This window comes from Mesoplodon bidens (genome assembly GCF_964165515.1).
Source record: "Mesoplodon bidens genome assembly, chromosome: 10".
Classification (NCBI taxonomy): Eukaryota; Metazoa; Chordata; class Mammalia; order Artiodactyla; family Ziphiidae; genus Mesoplodon; species Mesoplodon bidens.
In genome coordinates this window covers 68,023,109-68,043,579 of record NC_138172.1, presented here as the reverse complement: position 1 = coordinate 68,043,579, position 20,471 = coordinate 68,023,109, and the positions used below count along the sequence as shown (strand labels likewise).

The window sequence follows — 20,471 nt, the reverse complement described above, 5'->3', positions numbered from 1 at the left end:
GAGAATTTTTAAAATAATCATTTGCAGGTTTTCCAAGAAGAAAAAATTACTTAAAATTGAGCCAAATAGCAGTAAACTTCCCAAACGTCTTTTTTTTATGCTTTCATAAGCTTTCCTCTTTTTCTTAGGCCTTTGAACTGGCCACAGGCGACTATTTATTTGAACCTCATTCAGGGGAAGAGTACACTCGAGATGAAGGTAAGTCCCCTCAACCAAGGATGTCTGTGCACGGTGGCTAATGTAATTTGCTAGTACTGAAGAGCCTTAGTCTTCTTAGCGTGCTAAGTATATGTAAGTCCCAGAAAAGATAGAAATATCAGATATTTTATATTAAGTATACTAGATAATTTATAATAGATATTAAAAAATTCTATATAAAGATTAGAGAAAAGGCCACAATTGGTTAAACTAAAGCTTGTATTGGGTTGGCCAAAAAGTGCCTTCAGCTTTTAAGTAAAAATAAAAGACACATTTTTCATTTTCACCAAGAACTTTATTGAACAACACACTCACCCTTTTGTTCCACTACCTTCTGCCATTTTTCAGGCAACTTCATAATTCCATTTTCCCAAAACTTTTATCTTTTTGAGCAAAGAACTGTTCCAGGTGTCTTCCAGGGGATTGAAATTTTTTCCATTAGGAGAATTTTGTAAAGATTGAAATAAATGGAAATCTGAAGGTTCAATGTCTGGTGAATACGGCAGTTGAATCAGAACTTCCCAGCCAAGCTGTAACAGTTTTTGCCTGGTCATCAGAGAAACATGTGGTCTTGCGTTATCTTGATGGAAGATTATACATTTTCCGTTGACTAATTCTGGATGCTTTTCGTCGAGTGCTCCTTTCAGTTGGTCTAATTGGGAGCAGTACTTGTTGAAATTAATCGTTTGGTTTTCTGGAAGGAGCTCATAATAGAGGACACCCTTCCAATCCCACCATGTACACAACATCACCTTCTTTGGATGAAGACCAGCCTTTGGTGTGATTGGTGGTGGTTCATTTCACTTGCTCCACGATCTCTTCTGTTCCACATTATTGTACAGTATCCACTTTTCATTGCCCGTCACAATTTGTTTTAAAAACGGAGCATTTTCATTACATTTAAGTAGAAAATCGCATGCAGAAATACGGTCAAGAAGGTTTTTTCGCTTAACTTACGTGGAACCCAAACATCAACGCGATTAACATAACCTAGCTGGTGCAAATGATTTTCAGCACTTGATTTGGATATTTTGAGTATGTCAACTGTCTCCTGCGTGGTATAACGTTGATTGTTCTCAGTGTTTCGATTGATCGTTATCAACTTCAACTGGTCTACCTGACCGTGGAGCATCATCCAGCGAGAAATCTCCAACATGAAACTTCTCAAACCACTTGTTTTTATTTTTTTTTATTTTTTATTTTTGCGGTACGCAGGCCTCTCAGCGTTGTGGCCTCTCCTGTTGCAGAGCACAGGCTCTGGACGCGCAGGCTCAGCGGCCATGGCTCATGGGCCCAGCCGCTCTGCAGCATGTGGGATCTTCCCAGACCGGTGCACGAACCCGTGTCCCCTGCATCGGCAGGCAGACTCTCAACCACTGCGCCACCAGGGAAGCCCCGCAAACCACTTTTGACACTTTCAGTCGGTCACAGTACCTTCTGCATACACTGCACAATCTTTTTTTGCATTCCGGTTGCGTTTTTACCTTTCTTGAAATAATAAAGCATAATATGCCAAAAATGTTGCTTTTTTCACAAAAATTCACCAATTTTGATGTCTTTTTTTTTAAATGCACACTGATAAGACAAGCTGTCACATACAGTCTAACAAAATTGTTTCGAATGAAGTTAAAGACATCTAAGTGCTACTAGAGCCATCTTACGTAAAAACCCGAACGAACCTTTTGGCCAAACCAATATTTGCCAGTTTTCTTATAAAACATCTAGTCATTTTCCTTCCTGTGTAAATCAGTGATTCATTCTTTACCCAGTTTGGATCTACCTGTTCATCAACTTGTTGCCCAGTTATGCTTGCAACTTTATTTGGAAGTCGATTTTATCAGATACACACTACTTGAATGCAGAGAATATATCCTGTTTGTCTATATAAATTGTACAACATTTAGCATTCTTTTTTCTCCTTTCTGAAAATTAAAGCTATATTTTTCTTTTTAAATGATACTAACATTTGGATTCCATTTTAAAACAAAATATTATTGGTTTATATTTTGCAATACCAGTGGGAAAAGCCCAAGGTGTCAGATGCTCTGAGAGGCTGTGAAAGCAGACAACTAAATGTGTGATGATTTTTTTTAAATCACAGTGGCATTCAAGTAACTAGATGAAATAATAATGTGAATAAAAAAACTTTATTAAAGGAATGTTTTACATTCTTTATTATACAGTTTTGGCGCTTTTGTTTTCAGGATTAATGGGGAGTACTTTAAGAGAGCACTACCAGTGTACCCTCCCAATGTGGAAAATATGTCTTTTACTTTCTGTGCTTTCCTTGATTCTTTGGGAGATCAGGTTCTATGCTTTATGGAACCAACAATGCTATTTCTCAGACTGGTCCCTGGGATGTCAAAAGGCAATGTTAGTAAGGCCTGCTGATATTCCTAATAAGTACCGTTTGAAAAATGCTCTGCTAACTAATCACCATAGCCATATGCCTGTTTTAGTGGGTACAGTTTGGACATGTTTTCTGTATATAAGCCCCTTTTACTGTAATTACTATCTGTGTACACACTTGATTTTTCCCTGTTATCTGCTTGCTTTTTTCTGGGTTATAAGTTTGGGACTGTAGACTTAACATCGTTTTAGAAATGCCCTATCATATCTGTTTGCAAGGGTAATTAACTTTTTTCTCTTTATTTCTCTGGATTCCCTATAAATAGTGTGTGGTACAGACTCATATAGTGGCTAGAATTACATTGTACGGGATCTTACGCTACCAAACCTGAAAATTGAAATGTATATGAAAAGACTCAAGTAAGGGAAAAGGGAGAACCAGTTACCCTAGATATTTATATCCTAATTTATTCCCTCCTATTCCAGCCCTTAGATAAAACCTCAGATTACTACTGTTTGGCCCATAAGAGCAGGAAAAAGCAAACCCTATCCCCTGGCTAGTGTATGCACAGTGTTACAAGTCATAGTAAGACTGGGGCCTAAGTAGCATGTCCTCTGTTATTAGGGACATTCCACAACCCTAAATCTTGGAATAATAGTTGATAATTTTGCCTGTCAGATATATTAATCCTATGATTAATTGATAAGCCAGAGATAGGTTGCTGGAATTTAAAGTAATATAACAATTTTAAGGGAAAAATAATTCCTTGGTAGGAAAAATATTAAAAGAACCAATACTTTACTTGGAAGTTTACAGTAAGACAAATTATAGCCTCATTTATAATTTATACAAAGATATTTACTTGCAGATCCTGCCTAAAATTGGCAGAAATTTTTTGGCAGCCAAATACTTGTTACCAAACCATAAATTTAGTAAAAACTGCTCAAAAGTTACAGTGAATTCATAAAGTTCTTTTAAAATGACACCACTGAGTCCTTTACATGAGAAATAGATATGACCTGAAACCTTCACAAATTCCCAAATAAGTATATGTCTCTAGCATATGATTTTCCTCTAAGATACATTATTGGAAGTTTTAAGTGATTCCTTTTGACCTGGATTCTGTAACTACAGGATTAAAGTCATTTTTAAAGCTGTTTTGTGGCTAGGAGCCGTCACTTTTTAAAGCCTCTTCATATTTTTACTTTTTGTCACCTGAAGAAAAAGGTAATAGACCTGTCTGTAGGTGTGGATGCTGGCTGGTCCCAAGCTCGTCTCCTGGTGACAGACTGCCCACCTCCCTGGCAGTGCTCACAGTCCATATGCCTGCTGTGACAGTTACAAGGCACTACATGACATAAACATTTCAGTAGCCAAAGATAGTCAAGTAGCTGTACTTTAAATGTTTGTGCTCATTTTTTCTTAATAATGTGATTTATTAAATTAAAAAACAAGCAAAACAAAAAAACCTCTGGACCAGACATGATAAGATAGGGGTTTTCATTTGAGTTCTAGCTCTTATTGGCCTTGTGGCTTCAAGTAGGCCGTTCTCCCAGAGGTTCCACTTTTCACCTTTAAAATGGGGTATTAATTTTTGGCCTGTTTTACAGGGTGATTGTGAAAACTCAGTCATATGTGAGTGCTTTGTCCTGAACATTCTTAAAGTGATATTATTACTCTGTGAAGCCCAGAGCACTATTATAAATAAATGTCTGTCCTAGAATGTCTAAAACATATTGCTACACTCTTTTAGCTTAGCTGAAAAACCCACCTGGACCTAGATATAGACAAAATAGAAATAAAATATTATAGTTAAGCCTCCAAACTCCAGAATGGGACTTGCCAACTACTATCAAGGGACCAACCACCGGAAATAATTCTTGGCCTTCCCAGTCTTCCCTTGAGTATCCTCAGTTTTATGTGTACTTACTTTTAAACAGCTAGTTCTTGAAAAAGCTATTCATAGAAAAACCTCTTTTACAGCTTGTCCTTGATCCTGTTCTTCTTACCCTTCTATTTTAGACCACATTGTGCACATTATAGAGCTGATAGGCAGAATTCCAAGACGCTTTGCCCTCAGTGGGAAATATTCACAGGACTTCTTCAATCGCAGAGGTAGTATTGTTAACATGAGTTTTCATCTAGGCCCCAGGGATGCAACTTCAGGAAGCAGAGCATTCACACCAAGATTGTTTTTACTTATCACTCAAGTCCCACTGGAGTGGGTACCTGATTTTTAATGGTTTTCTGGATTCTCCATTAGATGGATAGAGTCCTCTTCTTCCCATTTAGGACAGAAAGCAAGCTGAAATGCTTTATAAAGAGGTGTGCATGCTACTCTTTCTGCCAATATCTAGAACTGCATTTGTTACCCCTGTTATGTATATCTTTTTCCCCCTCTTGAAATGTTTGAAACATACAGATCACATTGCATTGATCATAGAACTTCTGGGGAAGGTGCCTCGCAAGCTCATTGTGGCAGGAAAATATTCCAAGGAATTTTTCACCAAAAAAGGTAAAATAAATGTGTTTGTTCCCAGACATTAAGGGGACAAAAGTGTTTAACAATGAAGAGGTAAGTACAGCTTGGGTGCGTGTTCCCAACACCTACAGAAGGATGGTCCTACCTTGAATGCTGAGCTGTGACTTAGCAGACCCTGGAGCTAGACTGCCTGGGTTCAGATCCCAGCTGCTCCACTACTTATGTGGCCTTTGACACAACCTCAGTTTGCTGCTTTAGAAATGGAGATTACTTCATATTAAATTAGTTACTATGTATATAGTAGCTGGCACATGGTTGATTATTCCTACTACAGGACTTCTGAAAAATGGGCAGATTTTGCTGAGGCAGTTCTATCAAAAGGCAAGTAGTTTCAGCTTTTTAAGGGCAGGACTACATCTCACCTTGTAGTCCGTGATACCTAACACAGTCACTTCAACACATCAGTCATATGAATTAACTTTATACTTTCAATTGTGTAAGTTATGTTATCACTTATTAGTGAAGAAAACACAAGATAAAACTCTCACCTCAAATTTTTGCCTAGATAATATATGTTGGCGTATTTAAATATGAATTTCTTATGCATTCTAAATATATTTAAAAGCTTAAGTATGAAACAGTGACCTAGAAGGGACTAGAAAACTGTCTGGCCTTTTTTCCATGGTTCCCTTTTTCCTCACAACCTCTACACTAGTGCTGAGAAAAACCATCTTTCTCAACACTTGACAGCAGGCATCCTCAGAAACATTTCTTAATGTTTCTCTCTGAGGCAGGAAAATGGTGAAGTGCTTCATAGTTTCTTCCTTGTGTGCAAAGTCAAATTAACGGCAAGTACCAAGTAGGTAATTAGGCACTCACTGCCCACAGAAGAGACTTCAAATAAGTGTCATGTAAGAAAAAAAATTTAAAGCAGCATTTACCTTAACAAGTCACTAATCATTGACTGTCTTTTTAAAAAAACATTGTTTCAAGGAGGCAAAAAGTAATGTTCCAGAATAGTACAGAGTGTGATGCAGCTGTATCTGAAAGTTTATTTGTTCTTGTAGTTTTGTTACTTTTATACATCTGACATAGTTTTAGCTCTTTTTTTTTTTTTTTTTTTTTTTTTTTTTTTTTTTTGCGATATGCGATATGCGGGCCTCTCACTGTTGTGGCCTCTCCCATTGCGGAGCACAGGCTCCAGACGCTCAGGCTCAGCAGCCATGGCTCACGGGCCCACCCGCTCCGCGGCATGTGGGATCCTCCCAGACCGGGGCACGAACCCGTGTCCCCTGCATCGGCAGGCGGACTCTCAACCACTGCGCCACCAAGGAAGCCCAGCTCTTTGTTTTTTAATTACTGCCTTATTTCGAAGCAACATTTGCTAAACTATTGAGCCAAAAAAGAGTACAAGCAAATTATTCTTGGTATGTGGTGATAAATTGCCTCTGAACACTGTATGAGACCATGCTGAGTGTATAGGCATTTGATATTCATTTTAGTGAATACCTAGTTCCTGATAGGCCTGCCCAATTTGATTGGGACAAAAGATCCTGGAATGGTGGAGAAAAAAATTATTTAAAATTTTTAGGCCCTCATGAAAAATGGAGACACTTCTTTCTAAGGAATGCATTAGAGAAGAGATGTGCTTTGTGAATGGAGAAGGATTAGATTCTGATGGCAAAATTTGATTCTTCATAGACTATCTGGATTAGTTCCTGCATTTCCACAAAAGGATCTTGTCACTTGTCAATGTTGGTCAGTTTCTTTTGTACTCTTTACCGTAGGTGACCTGAAACACATCACGAAGCTGAAACCCTGGGGCCTTTTTGAGGTTCTAGTGGAGAAGTATGAGTGGTCTCAGGAAGAGGCAGCTGGTTTCACAGATTTCTTACTGCCCATGTTGGAGCTGATCCCCGAGAAGAGGGCCACTGCCGCTGATTGTCTCCGGCACCCTTGGCTCAACTCCTAAGCCCCAGCCCAGCACCGCAGCAGAGATCACACGCTGGCCCTCTGCCCCTCCCCTCAAGCATTTCCCTCTTCCCTTTTCAGGGTGAAGCTCTTCCTTCAAGGGTTTCTAGGGTGTTTTTTGTTGAATCCAACATGTTCATTTGGGTTTGCTTATTTGACCCTGTGGAGATCCCCCCACAGCCATTGGGCATCCTAGGTGAATTTGGCCTTGATTGGGCTCTGCCAAAGACTAATGGACTAAAATGTGAAACAGCCTCTCACCCCTGTACCCTTGTCTTTCCATTAGGACATCCTTTAAATTATAAGCATCCTTTTAAAAAGAGCTATGAAGATGTATGAGCTCATCCTTTTATTCGCTGACTCTAAGAGTCAAATTTTCTAGTGCATATCCTATTGCCAGCATAAGGATGAGAAGGGGAAAGGGTATTACTTCTGTGTACAGCAGAGATATTAAACTTGCTGTATCCAGGCTGCATCATCTTCCTGGATTGTTTCTGTTGTTTTCTATGTTCACGTTTTTTTCTGCGACTTTTAAACTGCTATCTTTTTAAATGAGCTGTATAAACACCAAATTTGGGTACCATTTTATCACTGTTCAAAGCACTGTCAAATTCCTTTCATCCTTTAATAACTCTAATAAGATCCTCGAATCTTCAGTCTGATTTTTGATGGAAACAAAAATGGAACCACTGACTAGCAATTTCTTCAGAACCACATATATTCTGCAAACTGTCCTTTCCTATGTCTCTTCTGTACCCTACCAGCAGAGTTACTTTGATTGGCTGTTTGTCTTATTTTTTGTTTTTGTTTTTTAATCCCTGGCTGGCACTTTACTCATTGCACTTGAGTTTATTGCCCCATAACTAAAGAATTCAGGATGACTCTAGAAAGGAAAACTGGATTTCAGAGATTTCCCATCTGAGAAGAAACTGTCCTAGAGTTGTTGGTTCTTTTACAAACAGTCCCCAACTTTTATTTACAGCTTTTTCTTTACCTTGTCCAGAATTCAGCCTTGAAGCAGTTTCCCCCTACGGCTTTGCCTTTCTCATTTTCTCAGAGGCTTCATTCAGGTCTTAAATGAAATCCCAGGATACAAGAACCAAGGGGAGGGGGGTGGGATGGCACTTTTTTTTATCGTTGTTTATTTTGAAGGTTGTAGGGTTTTTTTTCTCTTTTTGTTTGGTTTAAGGTTAGCCATTCTCTGCTGCTATTTCTTTGTATAATGTAAGTTTTAAATTTTGAGATGATTGAAATGTACTTGAGGCTTTTTTTTTTTTTTTTTTTTTTTAATGAGAAAAGGTTTTGTGAATCTTATTTTAGGATGGGCCTCTCCTAGACTTGCCCTAGACATTACGTATATTCCTCGGGTCATATTGAAAAGCAAAAGAGGGACAGGATTGGGGTCACAGTTGCTTGTTCTGCATGGACCAAGTGGGCCTTGGGGATTACAGCATTCTCCAGAAGCGGCTACAGGACTCTGATTTACAGAAAGCCAAGGAGGTGCAACTTGAGGCTCTACTAGCAAAGCACCGTTGAGACTGTTAGGTAGGCAACTTCCTATACAGGAGATTGGAATCTAGATTCTGTCATTTACCGACAAAGGCAAAGGAAAAAGTGGTGCAATTATGCAATCCATTTAACTCGTAAACATATTACCCTGAATAACTGGCCAGCCATTCATCGATCCTTGATGGATAGTTCTGAAATCAGACATGTTCCTGTAGAAAGAATTTGAAGTGAGGCTGTTCTATGCACCTATCAAGAATAAAGAAAATAGATTGTATCAAACAACGGCAGGGAAAATCCTTCAGCAATTCTAATCCACTTTGGGTTTTCAGCGATATATACATCTAAAGCAATACCAGACTAGAACTGAATTCTTTTCTATGCTGTAAAATCACAATTGTGGAATTACAGGAATTCTGGTGATGACATTAAGGTGAGCTAACCAAACACACACCAATAGAAGGCCCTGTTTTAGCAACTGACATGAAGAGAAATTTTAGTAAGAGAGAACCTGTAACTTTGGAAATGTTTTCCCACCAAACAAGGGCTTTTCCTCTATCACTTAAGGAGCCAGATGAATTAAAAGCCGTAGAAAGAGGCAGCTGTAGAATTTGATCTTCCAAGCACCCCATGTACCTTTCCTGAACTCAATCATAATGTCAAATTGCCAGGATCTCACTAAAGGATTTCTATTTGCTGTCAGTAAAAAATAAAACCCCAAACACATTTTTATTCTTTCTACTGGTTGCATTGTCTGTTTTCTTTGTAAATGCAGTACAATAAACAAATTATTTAATAACCTACATGTTTCCAGGAGATTTCTGTTTATTTGTTGCCCAAGTTGATCTGACCTAGCTTCAGAATGGAGGAAAGGATTGGTTGAGTTGCTTTTTGAATTTAAATATGCCATGAAACTGGGTAACTTAAACACATGCCATTTTGGGGGGTTTGTAACTTTGCTTTTGTCTTTAAATTGGGCGTGAGGTGGGATTTAACAAAGTACATTTGGGGAAATTCTAAGAAAATTGTTATTCCCTACATTTGATACCATTTTTGCAGTATTTGGGGGTTTTTTCCCCACAGATCACAAAGTGCAAAATGTCAAGAGTTTTGTGAACTCAAAGGCACTGGACTGATGACCACTATTATACACAGGTTTTCATATACTTGTCTCATTCACCCCTCAGTATAAATTCTTAGAAATGGAATGGCTGGGGCAGAGAGTAAGCACGTTTTTAAGGCTTTTAATAAATGTTGCCTAACTTACGTGGAGAACAGTTGGACTGTTTTGCTATGACCAACAGTGTTTGAATGGGCCTATTGTAATCTCACTCATTTTATTCCTAATAGCCAGTTTGATTTCCCCAAAAGGGGAATATCTTGTTTTAATTTGCATATTAGATGACTAGTGAAATCAGAAGCTTGTTTCATTGGTTCTATTGGCCATTTGTAGTTTTTGGTTATTAGCCTACAATTACCAAGCTTTCTTTTGGCATGCTTCCCTATTTGGTGATTTGGTAACATCTTTGTCATTTTTCCATCACATTTTCCAGTTTTTAATTTGCCTTTCATTTTTATTTGTGGTATTTTTGGGCTGCGTTGGGTCTTTGTTGCTGCACACGGGCATTTCTCTAGTTGCCGCGTGCAGTCTTCTCATTGCGGTGGCTTCTCGTTGCAGAGCACAGGCTCTAGGTGCGCGGGCTCAGTAGTGGCACGTGGGCCCTAGAGTGTGTGGGCTTAAGTAGTTGTGTGTGGGCCCTAGGGCACATGGGCTTCAGTAGTTGTGGCGCACAGGCTCAGTAGTTGTGGCTTGCGGGCTCTAGAGCACAGGCTCAGTAGTTGTGGCACACAGGCTTAGTTCCGCCGTGGCATGTGGGATCATCCCGGACCAGGGATCGAACCCGTGTCCCCTGCATTGGCAGGCAAACTCTCAACCACTGTGCCACCAAGGAAGTCCCTATTTATGGTATTTTTAAAGTTATTCATAAAAAGTCCTCCAGCCCTGAACTACATAAACTGGTTTTTTTGTTTGTTTGTTTTAATTGAGCCATGCTTAAGACATATGTAGTGTGTTCATACTGTAGTGTTGACTAGAATGTAACCTGTTTAAAAAACAACCAAAAAAAATTAAATTGGAATTCATCAAACCAGTATGTTCATCAGACTGACAAACTTAGGCAGTTCCTCTAAGCTTTGTGTTAAATGTATGGACCTTGAACTCTGAGGGTTTTGGAAAACTTAAGTTCTAAGGGAGCTTGTAGCTATCTCAAAAGAACTGTCAAACTGAGGTGGAGTTACAGCCCTGAGTGTCCACAGGAGACCATTTAGATGCTCCAGAGCAGGCCCAGGTTACAAATCGACTTCATTACTGCTCATTCTTTTATTTTATTTTATTTTATTTTTTTGTGGTACACGGGCCTCTCACTGTTGTGGCGTCTCCCGTTGCGGAGCACAGGCTCCAGACGCGCAGGCTCAGCAGCCATGGCTCACGGTCCCAGCTGCTCCACGGCATGTGGGATCTTCCCAGACCTGGGCACGAACCCGTGTCCCCTGCATCAGCAGGCGGACTCTCAACCACTGCGCCACCAGGGAAGCCCCATTCTTTTATTTTTGATGCCTGTAGAATCTTCCAGTTTGGCCTTATAAGGAAAGTGATTTGCTCTTAAGAGTATCACAAAAAATTGATGATTTATTGATAATAGAATCTGAACTTATATTTGCTCTGTAAATAAGGTCTTATGACACCAGAGAAGTTTCAATAGTCCTTTGTGTTTTGCCCACCAATTTGGTGCTGTTGGAGTTAGCAAAGCATTGATAATTTACAGCTCTTTCTCAGTCTACAAAGCAATATGAAAAGATGTGTAAACTTATATAAAGATAATACACGAACCTTGAGACCTACTGAGGAGGAAGTTTGTTTTTATGTCACTTTAGTCTTGTTTTTAAAAGGTGGAATTTTAAAACTAAAGTGATAAGCATTTGTCTTTTAAGTCCTTGTGCAAATATTTATCCACACCAAGTCCTTATGATATCAGAAATATCTCAGTTCAAAAAAAATATTTGAGATCATTTTGTGTTTAGAAGTTTTAACTAAGTAAGCAAGTTTACACTAGTACCTACTCTGTTACTGACTGTACCATTCCTTGTAAAGGGATGAGGGTTTTTAATACATAGATGATCAATCTGATTTTATATCCTCCCAAGTTCAATTTTTTATCATAATCTTCTCTTTTGTCCTTAATTCATATCTAGTTCCCCATTTTAATACAATAACAAGCCTTGCCCTCCCATTTGGCAGAACTGGATTGTGTTATCAGTGTATCAGCTGCCTGCAATTTGAGCTATGTTCATAGAAGTTGTGCCCTTAAGACATTTCATTGGTTGCTTTGGATTTACTAAATATAGAGGAAAGTATGGTCAGTGTTGGAAATTAGTGGACCCTACTATAAATCCTTGAGGTTAGATAGCAAAAGTGGGATGAGTTTGAGGGTTAGGGCCCTTCATCTTCAGCCATTTATTACAAAACAAACATGTATCCATCAGTATGTAAGGTTACTAGAATCTAATCTTTGTTCCAGTAAAGCATTTTAGTAAATGCCCGTTTCAGCAGAAAATTAATTATGAATAACTATGAGAAAACTTTTTTAAATACTCCAATGATTCTCACCTCCTGGTATTCACACACTTGTGCAATTCCCTCACCTTTAACGTGGGCTGGACTTTGTGATTGTTCTAACAATCAAATTAAGGCAAAAGTAGCAGGATGTCACTTAGATTTGGTTACAATGGGTGCTTCTGTGCACCTGCTCTTGCTCTGTCTTGGAAGACTTGCTCTGGGGAAGCAAGTTGCCAGGTGAATAGCCCTTTGGAGAGGCCCTCAGCCAGCAAGGAACTCAGGCCTTCCGCCCAACAACCTGTGAGAAGTTGAGTCCTGCAGACAACCACTGAGCTTGGAAGCAGATCCAACACCTTAATTGCAGCCCTGTGAGAAGCCTTGAGGCAGAGACACCTAGCTAAGCCTTGCTGATTCCTAACCCACAGAAACTGAAATGTTTTAAGCCACTGAGTCGAGGGGTAATTTGTTATGCAGCAACAGGTAACTAATACAGAGATGTAAGATAATGAAAGCATTTAGGAAAGACACCCTTCTGGTTCACATTTCAGATGTAAATGATAAGGCCTTCTTACTTCTCTTGACCTGCTCAGTGCTAGTCACTGGTAAAGCTTGGGCATCACAACCATTCCTGTGCTCCAGCCCAAGGCAGAGGAAGGAGTAAAGTAACTCAACTTGGTTTAGAGGAGTGCTGGTTTTATTAATTTTTCTGTATCCTTTCAAAGATGATATTTGAGGCATCTTTAAGAATTTAAAGGTAAAGCCACTTGAAAAGGGCTGATAAGCAGTTATTAAGTGTCAGCCAAAATCATTACTTTATTGGAGAGGTTGAATTCTGAGTTTCCTTGATAAAGCAAAAGGTGAAACGCTGAGTCATGTGACTCAAACAGATCTCAGATCGTCCCCAGCGCTGGTCATTAGTAAACATCCACTCCTGCTTTGGTGAAACTCACTGTTCTTGAGAGCAAGGTGTAGGCTATTGGCAGATGCACCTTAAGCCCCCCAGAAACTTCTGTGGACCACCATGGTTGCCATTTCAGAAATATTTTGAAGTTAGTGAGGCTTTTAGAAATTTTTCTTTTGCCTTTTATAAAGTAAAATGAGAAATAACAAATCTATCTAGAAAAGTCACAAAGCTACAGAATTGGCCAAATTCTGTCATTCATTCATTCATCAAGCTTGCATATGGAATTCCCTGGCGGTCCAGTGGTTAAGACCTCTTTTACTGCCGTTGGCCCAGGTTTGATCTCTGGTTAGGGAACTAAGATCCCACAAGCCACGCAACCAAAAATAAAAATAAATAATAAATAAAAGCTTGCATAAAGTAGATGCCTGACAATGAAATAATTTTATCAGCACAAGAAAATATGAAAGTGATCATTCTTAAATCCCAGTCTAATAGTCCCCATCATCAACAACTGGGACAATGCTGGGATACTCATACCTAGCCTATCTGAACTGGAGAAGAAACACTGCACTGACTGGGCAGGTTGTCAGAGTGCACTGGTTAAAAAGCATCTTTTAAACCAGTGCACTCTGAATAATCCCTGCAGCCCAGAATAAGAAGCCTGTTTTCCGTGTCACTGCTGGTTGATCAACAACAAGATCCATTGAGGTTTTGTTCGACATTTACCCATTTTCTGCCTGTGAGAAAACGGCACCCACATTTTCTCTTTACTGAGCAAACAGACAAAAGACCAGAAAAAAGCACCTGTTCTTCCTGGATCATTCACTGCAGATAATCAACAAAACCCTGTTTCTATTGCAATACATACCATCCTTAGGGCAGGGAACAGCCTAAAGAATCTAATCTTTGTCTTGGCATTTGCTACAGTGAGGTATTACCTAAATTGAGTTCCCCTCTAGAGACTGGTAAAAGATTCACCATTTAATGTACCAAATCCAAAGTTGTATTTTTTTACAGGAGAGTTCATCTATTACTCTAACAAATTACTTGGCCACAAGTAACAATTTTCCAAAACTGGTAGCCCATTCTGATTGGGTCAGTGTGGACACTGAAAAAACGTGATTTTTGGTTCCAAAGGGAAAAAAAGAATTTAGTCTCGAAAGTTTTTAGATCCTAAAGTCACCCAATCCTGATGGATTCAGGCTCCGGTGACCTCTCCAATCCTTACCCATCTCTGAGCATCAATAAGAAAACAAACCTGAAAAGAAAAAAGCGAAGGACCCCCTAAACCTCAACCTGAAATGATCCAGCATGCTTACAGCCACCTCTTCTTTATCACCCTCTTAGAGCCGGGTGTCAATTTTGGGGTGCTTTCAAACAAGTATCCTCAGTGAATTAGACTGTCAGGGACTCACCTGGGAGGCCCCTAGACATAGACTCGTCCTGCTCTCATTTTACCGAGAGGCCTCAAGAGGGTAAAGCAATTTGCTGGTGTGAAAGGATAGGAAGAGAAAGTGGGTCCCCAGTCAGGAGAGTTAAACACATGTCTCTGAACATCTTGGATGTGGTCACTGCAGTTCTTCCTCGCTGGAGTTTTCCGGATACAGTAAGAGGTCTTGTCTTAGGAGATTGTCATCCTATAATGAAAGGCTTCAGGATTTCAGGCCTAGAGCAGCAGATACAGGGAAGCATGGAAGGAACAAGTTTCTGTTTCTGAAGAATTTGATTCCCTCATTTTCCATTGTCAGGGAAATAGATGACCTGTGGTATTAAAAAAAAAAAAAGATTGCAAGATTATAGAATTTGACATTTTTTAAGCCAATAAAAACACAAAACTTCCCCATGTATGCTCACATTTTGATTCAGTTCTACTCCAGACATGCAAACTTCCTCACTAGTATATAAGATAGTATCAGTGTCCCTCAAGTAAAAACTCATAAATGTCTTTTAAGATGTAAATATAGTGCAAGAAAAAGAAAAAAGCGGACAGCTGTAGTTAGCTTTGATTCAGTAATTCCACTCCAGAATTTATCAACAGGAGCAAAAAGTTATCTATGATAGCAGTGCTAAATGCCTAACTAAGGTCTCGTTTAGCAATGAAATGGTACACCAGTACTGTGGAGTTTGTGGCTTTTAAAAATTTCAGTAAGGAACATGGCAAAAACATGAGAAAACATTTATACTCTGTTTACTACTCGAAGTGTGACCCCTACCCAGCAGTGTATCACTGGGGAGCTGGTTAGAAATGCAGTGCTTGGCACCACTCCAACTGAATCAGCCTGAATTTTAACAAGGTCCCCAGGTGAGTTATGCACATTAACGTTTAAGAATCGTAAGTGTGTGTGTGGCGGGGGGGTGGACGATGCTAATTTATCACTATTCAAAAAAGTATGTCTGTGGTCAGGGATGGGAAGGTTCTTAGCAAAAATTATCAATAAGATACTTTAAATGGAGATAATCCCTGCAACCCACACAAAGTGCCTGGCCTGCTGTAAGTCCTCAATAAATGACAGCTATCAGGGAGGTGATACTGTTGTGGGCTATTCCTTCTCTTCCTTCCTCCATCCCTCCCTCCTCCCCCACCCTTTCTTTCTTTTTAAAGGTGTTCCTTCATGTCCTTGTTAAATCACATTTTAGAAACTGAAATGACAATAAGGAAATTAACATGTGTTTCATTTTCAACCAGACATTAAAATTGGTTAAATTCGTGTTTTGCTTTTTGCTTCAGCTATCAGGGAGCAGGGAGCTAAATTTAATACTCAATACACTAATTCTGTTAGCCTAGCTTTCTGTAATATTTGTTTTCTTCTCTATGACTTTTATTTCCTATTTTATTAGGTTTTCCACTATGTCTCTTAAAATCATGTAAACTTCTTTCTGAAAATAAGGGTCCAAATGACAATAATGACTTCTAAAAGCAGTCTGTTCTTGTTTGCCAGGCTCCACAAAAAGATGAGTTTATGAAACCACCTGCCTGTTTTAAATTATTTCTTCTCTCCCTGTGCTTTTACCACTTCTAAAGACACAAGTAAAATTAAAGGGTTCCTGTTTGCCCCTCAGTGAAGGTCTCAGATGCCAGCCAGCTCCTGCCCCCTCCCACCCCACACCCACCCCCCTAACCCCCTCTCTCCCTAGGCCCTACAGCCCAGCTTCATGAGTCATTCTGCGAGCCCACAGCACTTCCAAAGGAACACAGACCACTCTCCAATCAAATTACGCACCAACACTCCTGTTGCTTCAGGCTTCCTCTGCAATAAAAAAAAAGAGAAGAGTATGTGTTTACAACCAAGCCTGTTTGCAGGATAATTCCCTGCACACTATTCCCTCTCCAAACTAGTTCTAATTCCTCTTATTCACTCTCAAGAAAGCTTGCGCTTTTTGTCCATAATGTTTATCAGCTTGTGATTCCATCTTGCATGATTGTCTCCCTTACTAGACTTAAGGTCCAAATGTAGACTTCCTCCCTCACTGTACCCCCTGGACCTAAAGGTGTCAGTGGGCACCTGGAGCATATATCCTATTATTGGCTGGGCAGATGGATGATATAAAGAGTGGAGGTACTGGAAAGACAGAAGGTGGAGAGAACTAACATTTATTCATCACCTAAAATATGCAGGTATTGTTGGTGCTTTATATACACTATCTAATCCTCAGCACAATCTTTTATTTTTTTATTGAGGTATAATTTACTAACATAAAACTTACTCATTTAAAGTATACAACTCAGTTGTTTTTAGTGTATTCACTACATTGTGCAACCATCACTACTATCTGCTTCTAGAACATTTTCATCACCCCAAGAAAACCCTGTGAACTTTAGCAATCACTCCCAATTCCCCCCCTCTTCCCAGCCCCGAGGAAATACTAAAATTTGCTTTCTGTCTCTGTGGATTTGCCAGTTCTGAACATTTCATATAAATGGGGTCATACAGTATCTGGTCTTTTGTATCTGGCTTCAATGTTTTCTTCTACACTATAGCAATTACCAGTACTTCATTCCTTTTTATGGCTGAATAATAACTCATTGTATGGATATACACATTATGTTCATTCAGTCATCAGATGCATGACTGTTATGGTACTATGAACATGTGTACAAGTTTTTGTGTGAACATATGTTTTCAATTTTCTTGTGTATATACCTAGGAGTGGAATTGCTGGGTCACGTGGTAACTCTGTTTAATCATTTGAAGAACTGCCATTCTGTTTTCTACAGCAACTGCACAATTTTACATTTTCTATAGCAAAATACGAGGATTCCAATTTCTCCACATGCTCATCAGTACTCGTCATTGTTCATCTTTTTTGTTACAGCCATCCTAGTGGGTGTGAAGTGATATCTCATTGTGGGTTTTTTTTTTTTTTTAGTTTCTCTTTATAACAAAGTGAATCAGTCATACATATACATCTGTTCCCATATCCCCTCCCTCTTGCATCTCCCTCCCTCCCACCCTCCCTATCCCACCCCTCTAGGTGGTCACCAAGCACCGAGTTGATCTCCCTGTGCTATGCGGCTGCTTCCCACTATCTATCTACCTTACGTTTGGTAGTGTATATATGTCCATGCCTCTCTCTCGCTTTGTCACAGCTCACCCTTCCCCCTCCCCATATCCTCAAGTCCATTCTCAAGTAGGTCTGCGTCTTCATTCCTGTTTTACCCCTAGGTTCTTCATGACATTTTTTTTCTTAAATTCCATATATATGTGTTAGCATACGGTATTTGTCTTTCTCTTTCTGACTTACTTTACTCTGTATGACAGACTCTAGGTCTATCCACCTCATTACAAATAGCTCAGTTTCATTTCTTTTTATGGCTGAGTAATATTCCATTGTATATATGTGCCACATCTTCTTTATCCATTCATCCGATGATGAACACTTAGGTGGTTTCCATCTCCGGGCTATTGTGAATAGAGCTGCAATGAACATTTTGGTACATGTCTCTTTTTTTTTTTTTTTTTTTTTTGTTTATTTATGGCTGTGTTGGGTCTTCGTTTCTGTGTGAGGGCTTTCTCTAGTTGCAGCAAGCGGGGGCCACTCTTCATCGCGGTACGCGGGCCTCTCATTATCACGGCCTCTCTTGTTGCGGAGCACAGGCTCCAGATGCGCAGGCTCAGTAGTTGTGGCTCACGGGCCCAGTTGCTCGGTGGCATGTGGGATCTTCCCAGACCAGGGCTCGAACCCGTGTCCCCTGCATCGACAGGCAGATTCTCAACCACTGCGCCACCAGGGAAGCCCACATGTCTCTTTTTGAATTATGGTTTTCTCAGGGTATATGCCTAGTAGTGGGATTGCTGGGTCATATGGTAGTTCTATTTTTAGTTTTTTAAGGACCCTCCATACTGTTCTCCATAGTGGCTGTACCAATTCACATTCTCACCAGCAGTGCAAGAGTGTTCCCTTTTCTCCACACCCTCTCCAGCATTTATTGTTTCTAGATTTTTTGATGATGGCCATTCTGACTGGTGTGAGATGATATTTCATTGTAGTTTTGATTTGCATTTCTCTAATGATTAATGATGTTGAGCATTATTTCATGTGTTTGTTGGCAGTCTGTATATCTTCTTTGGAGAAATGCCTGTTTAAGTCTTCTGCCCATTTTTGGATTGGGTTGTTTGTTTTTTTGCTATTGAGCTGCATGAGCTGCTTATAGATTTTGGAGATTAATCCTTTGTCAGTTGCTTCATTTGCAAATATTTTCTCCCATTCTGAGGGTCTCATTGTGGTTTTGCTTTGCATTTTCATAATGACTAATGATGTTGAGTATCTTCTCATGTGCTTTTTGGCCATTTGTATATCTTCTCTGAAGAAAAGTCTATTCAAATCCTTTGCCCATTTGGGACTTCCCCCGTGGTCCAGTGGTTAATACTCCATGCTCCCAATGCAGGGGGCCCAGGTTGGATCCCTGGTCAGGGAACTAGATCCCGCATGCCGCAACTAAGAGCCCGCATGCCACAACTAAAATCCCGCACATGGCAACGAAGACCCGGCGCAGCCAAATAAATAATTAATTAAAACTGTATACTTAAAAAAAAAATTCTTTGCCCATTTAAAAAATTGGGTTATTTTTTATTACTGTTGAGTTGTAGGAGTTCTTAATATACTCTGGATACTAGCATTATGATTATGACTTGCAAATATTTTCCCCCAATCTATGGGTTGTCTTATCACTTTCATGATGGTGTACTTTGAAGCACAGAGTTTTCAATTTTGGGCTTCCCTGGTGGCGCAGTGGTTGAGAGTCCGCCTGCCGATGCAGGGGACAACGGGTTCGTGCCCCGGTCCGGGAAGATCCCACATGCCGCGGAGCGGCTAGGCCCGTGAGCCATGGCCGCTGAGCCTGCGCGTCTGGAGCCTGTGCTCCACACAGGAGAGGCCACAACAGTGAGAGGCCTGCGTACCACAAAAAAAAAAAAAAAAAAAGTTTTCAATTTTGATGAAATCTAGTTTATTTTTTTCTTTGGTACTTATGTATTAGGTGTCAAATCTAAGAAACCATTGCCTAATCCAAGATCTCTTCTAAGAGTTTTATAATTTTATATCTTACATTTAGGTCTTTGATGCATTTTGAGTTAATTTTTGTATATGATGTGTGGTAGGTGGCCCAACTTCATTCTTTTGCATGTAGATATCTGGTTGTCCCAGCACCATTTACTGAAAAGACTATTCTTTTCCCCATTGAATGGTCTTGGGCACCCTTGCTGAAAATCAGTTGGTCGTAGATGTTTGGTTTTATTTCTGGACTCTCTATTTTATTCCACTGATCTGTATGTCTATCGTATGTCAGTACCACACCGTCTTGATTATTGTATCTTTCTAGTAAGTTTTTTTTTTTGTGTGGTACACAGGCCTCTCACTCTTGTGGCCTCTCCTGTTGTGGAGCACAGGCTCCAGATGCGCAGGCTCAGCAGCCATGGCTCACGGGCCCAGCCACTCCGCGGCATGTGGGATCCCCCCAGACCGGGGCACGAACCCGTGTCCCCTGCATCGGCAGGTGGACTCTCAGCCACTGCGCCACCAGGGAAGCCCCTCTAGTAAGTTTTGAAATCAGGACATGTGTGTCCTCCAACTTTGTTCTTCTTCAAGATTGTTTTGGCTATTCTGGGTCTCTTGCATTTCCAATTGACAAGCCAGTCCTAAAATCAAAAAGCCTGCTGGAATTCTGATAGAAATTGCATTAAATCTGTAGATCAGTTTGGGGAGTATTGACATGTCAGCAATATTAAGTCTTCTGATCCATGAACATGGATGTTTCCATTTACTTAGGCCTTTTCTTTTTTTTTTTTTTTTTGCAATACGTGGGCCTCTCACTGTTGTGGCCTCTCCCGTCACGGGGCACAGGCTCCGGACGCGCAGGCTCAGTGGCCATGGCTCCCGGGCCCAGCCGCTCCGTGGCATGTGGGATCCTCCCGGATCGGGGCACAAACCCGTGTCCCCTGCATCA

The 20,471-nt window shown here is 40.1% G+C and overlaps 1 protein-coding gene across 3 annotated transcripts in view; it reads left to right on the top strand.

Moving 5' to 3' along the window:
* The window catches only part of SRPK1 (SRSF protein kinase 1), a 90,090-nt gene extending 80,786 nt beyond the window's left edge, over nt 1-9,304 (top strand). For all 3 annotated transcript variants that reach the window (XM_081245322.1, XM_081245324.1, XM_081245323.1), the window contains 3 exons: nt 129-198; nt 4,971-5,063; nt 6,818-9,304. In XM_081245322.1, coding sequence (XP_081101448.1) covers nt 129-198; nt 4,971-5,063; nt 6,818-7,002 — 348 coding nt within the window. In that variant the 3' untranslated portion in view covers nt 7,003-9,304. The remainder of the gene's footprint in view (nt 1-128; nt 199-4,970; nt 5,064-6,817) is intronic.
* Nucleotides 9,305-20,471: the final 11,167 nt, after the last annotated feature.